This window comes from Heterodontus francisci, chromosome 18 (genome assembly GCF_036365525.1).
Source record: "Heterodontus francisci isolate sHetFra1 chromosome 18, sHetFra1.hap1, whole genome shotgun sequence".
Classification (NCBI taxonomy): domain Eukaryota; kingdom Metazoa; phylum Chordata; class Chondrichthyes; order Heterodontiformes; family Heterodontidae; genus Heterodontus; species Heterodontus francisci.
Window position 1 is genome coordinate 59,624,602 of NC_090388.1, and position 6,000 is coordinate 59,630,601.

At 36.1% G+C, this 6,000-nt stretch overlaps 1 protein-coding gene across 1 annotated transcript in view; it reads right to left on the reverse strand.

Moving 5' to 3' along the window:
- Positions 1-647: 647 nt before the first annotated feature.
- Positions 648-6,000, reverse strand: part of LOC137379663 (FYVE, RhoGEF and PH domain-containing protein 4-like) — a 372,218-nt gene continuing 366,865 nt past the window's right edge. The window contains 2 exon segments of the mRNA XM_068050821.1: positions 648-4,876; positions 4,879-4,938. Coding sequence (XP_067906922.1) covers positions 4,763-4,876; positions 4,879-4,938 — 174 coding nt within the window. The 3' untranslated portion in view covers positions 648-4,762.

The window sequence follows — 6,000 nt, forward strand, 5'->3', positions numbered from 1 at the left end:
GTGATCATGTGGTCTGTTGAAAATTCAAATAGCACTGTTAAGATTTTTTTTTTTACAATCTGTTCTGAAGTGTATAAATGCTTAACATAACCAGAATGCATAACTTTAATGTAAAAATTCAAGATTTTCTAGAGGTGCATGCCCTGGATTCCTTAGAACTACATCACCAATCTGGTGTTTTCAACATCTGGATTTTCCATTGTAAGTTTTTGTGTTCTTCTCATATCAATAAAGGAAAGTTGGGACCAATTGCAGCTTAAGCCCATATAACTTGTTGTCGCATGCTTACAGGCAGGCTGTTTGAGTTGCCAGTTTTCTTGTTGAACGTTTTGCTAGTTTGGAACCAAGGCCACTGAATTAAAACTAATTAAAACCAAATTAGCTGTTTTTGTTCCATACATTACTATCAACTTTACTGCTTCCACTGGATAAGAACATTGATCAGAAAATATCTCAGACTAGTTAATGTGATATTATTGTGTGAACTTGTTAATGGAAATTTTAAAAAATCAATAGGAAGTACCACCTTCTGAAAATGTTTGAAAAGACTGTGGAATGTGTGTGATCACTGCACTGTATATTATGGGAATACCTAAAGAGTAAACAGCAATTTGTTACTATAAAAGCAGCTTTGAATATTGTGGCACAGCCAAATCATTTTAATTATATAGCCACCTTCATACACATTATAATTCACTGCATTTCATAAACAGTACTAAATGGCTAACTCAAGAAATGCACTCTAAGCAAATGATTGAATAAAAGACATATTTGGAAAATAGCAGAATTTTACAAAGAGCATAGCTTAGTTGGTCTCATTTAAATGTACCCAACTATTGCCAGATGGTGGGAGGTGTGAGCAACAAATTGTACTCAAGTTCCCAAACTAATTTCTCAATAGTACCAATATACTTTTTGTGATGCTTTTACACTCTGAATCCCCAGTTTGCGTGAACTGGACACCATTCCAGTTATTCATGGTGTCAGAGGTAGGTTGTGAGAAATACTTAAATTTTTACAAGCATAGGCATGTACAACAGTCCATATTTTTAAAAAATGCTTTGTGTAAGCAAAACCTCAATAGCTGAAGCAAACCTCTTGGCATGGAGGAAACTAACAATCTATAATTTCTCTTTGCCTTCCTAGAGTATCTGTGCAGAATGGCTTGAAACCAAATGAACATCTGTTCATTTTGATGAGTAGCCAAAATAATCAATTTTCATACTTATAATTTAGCACTATTAATGAATTTTAGTATTCAAATCAGACTTGCACCAGATGTAGCGTAATGACTGAGAGCAGTACATCTTGTATCCACAACTATGAATTATTTTTGAGTTGGCCTAAAAATCTTTGCTGGCTAAAGTGTTGAAGGCACTTGACTCCCAAGATTGAGGCAGCCAGTTCAAACACTTTGGCAAGTTGTTGTTCAAACTCAAAGGTCTTGATTAGTTGAGTTTGATCATCATTGGGCTAGTCCGAGGCATTCCTTCTGAGAGGAGGGAGAAACAGAACAGATAAAATAGCTCCCATCACTTCATGACAGCTGATGGATGACCATTGATAGTGGTCTCTGGATTCCATTGCCCTGGTTGTAACAAGAAACATACAAGGTGGCTAATGGTACCATTACGAAGAATTGAAATTTGAAACAATTCTATAATATTCAATTCTATATTAATTCAATTTTAATACTGTACTGATTGAAAATTTAAAAACAATATATATATATACACATAATTTTCTCAAGTGCCAGTTGATTGCAATGATTTTCAATTTAAACTATACTGAAAAGTGTAGTACCAAAAGTGCAGTCAATGTGTACTAACATATCCAAATGCTAATACAACTTAAACAGGCTGCAGGTCAGGTGACAGACCAAAGATCACAGAACAACATTTGAAACAAAAGTGTGGAAAAACAATTTCTGCAAATTGTTGACCACAGACACCTTTCAGAGGCATTCCCTGCAAAGTGGAGCAAATGAGTTTACAAATTCATAGCACTCACCTACAGAGCTGTGGAATAAAAGGGGCAAATGACATGTATACATTTTCTAATTCCACTGTAAATGAGGATGGTAATTAGTGTAAGTGATCAGCAGGAAAATTAATTTTTAAAGTGCTCAATTTACTGTAGATATCAAATTAAAACCAGCTATATTGTAATCTTTGTTTTTAATGGAGTGTTAAAACCTCACTATATAGTGCATCGCTCTAGGACCGGATATGTGGCTGACAGATAGTATCTTATGAGATCAACCATTACAGTGGTATTGACTAACTTTTCACTAAGGGAGATAATTCTGAGGGCTGTGAATTGTGGTGCAAAATATAAACGGAAGGCTTCTGTGGGCCACATGTGGTGCTGAGCATGTAGGAGTTCTGGGACATCTTAGATGAAACTAAGATAGAAATTCCTTCACCAGCCAGCAGATAGTGATTGTGGGGGGTCATGGTGGTGATGGGAAGCAGAAGACCATACAACTTCCTCACAGTATTTTCTGTGGAAAAATAGTGTCATAGGGCTGAAATATTGTTTTAAAGGAACACCAAGAAAAAGTATTTGCAAACCATTTCATTTGTTTGACATATCGTGATTTAGGGAATAACGTTTTTCCTTTTGTTGTGTAGGAAAAAAATCTAAACATGTCTATGAGAAATTTCTGGATTTTGTTAACCATTAATGGAGGAAATTAGCTCCCATAATGTTGCAACTTGCACTGAGGTTGCATTATTGCCTTGCAAAAATACACATTATATCCCTTCTACATGATATTATCTGAAAATTATGACAAATTCCAGAAGTAATATCTGGCTTGGTCATTGAATTCCATTTAGTTGCTTATTCAAAATGTTCAAATGAAAAACAGATCCCTCAATATCCAGCTCCAGAAAAATAAATCGCGACACTCGAATTAAAGTTGGAGTATCCCTTCTCCTGATCCTTTTACAGGTTTATACCTTGTACAGGGGGGCAGGCGCTAACCTACTACCTCACTACAGAACCCACTCTTAAGCCATAAAATCATGCAATGCAATTTCAGACACTTGCTTATGTTGTGATACTTGCCACATGCACGCAACAACATTTCACTGACTGGTCACTGGTCTTGGCAAATTTTCCATAGTGATCTGATGCAGGATTGTTATTTCAGCTTCTATAAATTAAATCAGCACACAATGCATGTCATAGGGAATGACAAATAATTGGAATGATTACAAATCAAGGTCAATAGATTGTCATAAACCCACACTGTACTGCCATTACAACCAGAGATTTTGTTTTTCTGTTCAGCTACCATCTTTCATTATAACCAGTGACAGTCTTGCATTAAGGTTTTTTTTTTAATTAAAATGCTTAAAACGGTCATTTGATACCACAATTTTACTGAAAAATTAGAGTTTGAGCAGGTTATTCACTATTCTGTACATATTTACATAAAACATGGATAGGAAGGACTTAAAGGCATTAATGAGTTTCAACTGTTTCATCACATTTATTTAGGTCATATTGTTTGCCATGATCTGACCCTCTGTTAGTATGTTTCTATCTTTGACTCTATTCTTTAGAGATTGATATCTATATCTGTATAGCGACACATTTTTGCTCCCCATTTGAGGTTTATTTAATGATGATTTCCCTATTCAACTTTTGTAGATGATTCTTTTTCCTCTCATTTTATGAGGTGACACTCATGTCTCCATATACCATTCATAGTTTGAGAGGATAAGTGATTGTCCAACTCTCAGGACACTGGCAACAGCACTGCTGAACTAAATCAGGAGGTTTGAGATGTCACCTGTCTCCTTTTGGTTGTGAATCCCAGCTCTGATTAACAATTTGCCTGGCACCATTTGGCTCAGCTGAAGGCAGGGACTCATCTTGTTTAAATCATTTTGCAGGAATTATAAGTTTAACATACTTGTTATGTGATGATTCTCGCATTCTGTAGTGCAGCATAACTATCAATATATTGTGGCTCCTGTCCACCTCCTTTGATTATTTTACATTTCAAAACTGGTTAAACTTTTACTGTATTTACTAATAAATAAACCTCCCCATGCACATAAATATCTATGTATTTCTTTGACTCTGAAGTTAACCTGTAACTATTACATAGATATAGATGAAGGCAAAGAAGGGATACTACAACTTTAATAAATACAATAATATTACATCAAATCTTTGCCACTGTTAAAACACAAGGTTAATATCTTTTAGAAGGTCAGAGAAACCATGTCTAAACACATACTAATGGTCTCTAAAGAACTTGGGTTGGTGCTTTTTTGCTGAAAGAACATTTGAAAACAATCAGGGAGACAAGGATATCTGGGATATAAATCCTGTAGATTACCGAGAAACATCTTGTATACAACTTCAACTTTACTTCTTGAACCAACAGCAGCCAGAAAGATGCAGAAATAATTTATAATGAGATTACCACAATTTAACCTTGTTCAATTGAAAAGTTTGTTTTTGTATTAGAAGTTGATGCGGGACAGTTTTTATAGATTCCTGGATGCTGGTGGGAGTTGGAGTGAATAGTTTCAAAAGTGACTGAAAAACTAGCTTCTGATTGTTGCAGAATCAGTCCAAGGTGAAGAGGGCAGCAGATACAGTGAACACTGTATTTCATTTGAAGGAATGGTTTTGACCCTCTGTCAGCTGTTGGTAGTTTGGTCTGCCTCAGACTGGCTGCTTAGTCACCAAGTAGAGGAGTCATCGCTACCAGATCATCATTGTCAGTGGGTGTTTCTCCCTATGCAGCCATGTTGATGATTCTTAGCCATTGTTGTTTCTGATCATCAGAGTCTGCAGCAAAAGTATGGATGAATCTTGACTGTTTCAATCTAAACACATGAGACATATCAACACCCGTGGATTTTCTTCTATCGTGTAGCCAAGAAGAGGAATAGTGGCCAATGCCTTCACATCCTAGAAAAAGGGCAAAAAAAAGCAATCATTTTGTGAAATCCATTTCCAAGAAACCATATGCTAACCTGACTACTCAGTAATTGAAAAACTTTTGCACAGATGCCAGCGCTAATATTTTGTCCTCACAGATTTTGTAGTCTTAACTGCATCACCTGGCATATGTCTGTTTTTTGGTGGGAGCTCTGGTCACCTAGATCGAGGTCTGCCTAAAAGTCAGTTGGTTGGGAACTCTGTGGTCTCTCAGTACTTTTGCTCCATACATTATTTTGGTCCAGTGGCTGCCCTGTTTTTAATGCACAAATGGGGCAGTAGGAACACAAATATCACCTCAAATGTGTTTACGTCACTATGCATAGCATTCACATCAATTCCTCCCAGGTTCAATATAATAACCGGTGGGATTCACTGGGCTGAATGCACATTCACACATTTCAATACAACTTTTATAACAACCCATCCATCTTTGCACTTCACTCTCACTGTTGCCCTTCAGGTGTTTGTTCAAATCCTTGAACTTTTGGTTAGTTAGTTGCATTAAATATCAAAAACAAGCTTTTTTTTAAAAAAAAAAGCTATTTATTGATAGGAATGGCAAAAGACTTCAATACGTCAAGATTTTTGCTCCTGTTAATCAGGACTCACTAACCAGACTCCACTTTCCCAAATTATTTCATATACCTGTAGAGTGTTTACAACTGGCCCAGTTCGCCCATTATAAATCCTGTGATAGGACCAGCATTTCTCTTACTGGTCCACCACTTGCTCAATTAAAATTTCTACTTTTAAAAGCCATTACACACAGCCTAGTTTGAATTTTGAGGAGAACAGTGGTATAATTGCACAATGCATGATCTTAACCTCAGAAGTTCACTGCACTGTTGTGAATCTATAATACTATATAACTTGACAATCACTGTGCATTATTGTTCAGCTCGATGAGCTCCCTTTCATGTTTTCCAGTTTGCTTTTTCAGCTTTTTAAGCTGTCTATTTCCACTTTTAAATCTCTGGTTATTCATTTCCTATTCAATTTCTCAGCCTTTGTTACTTGCCTGTTTTGTCA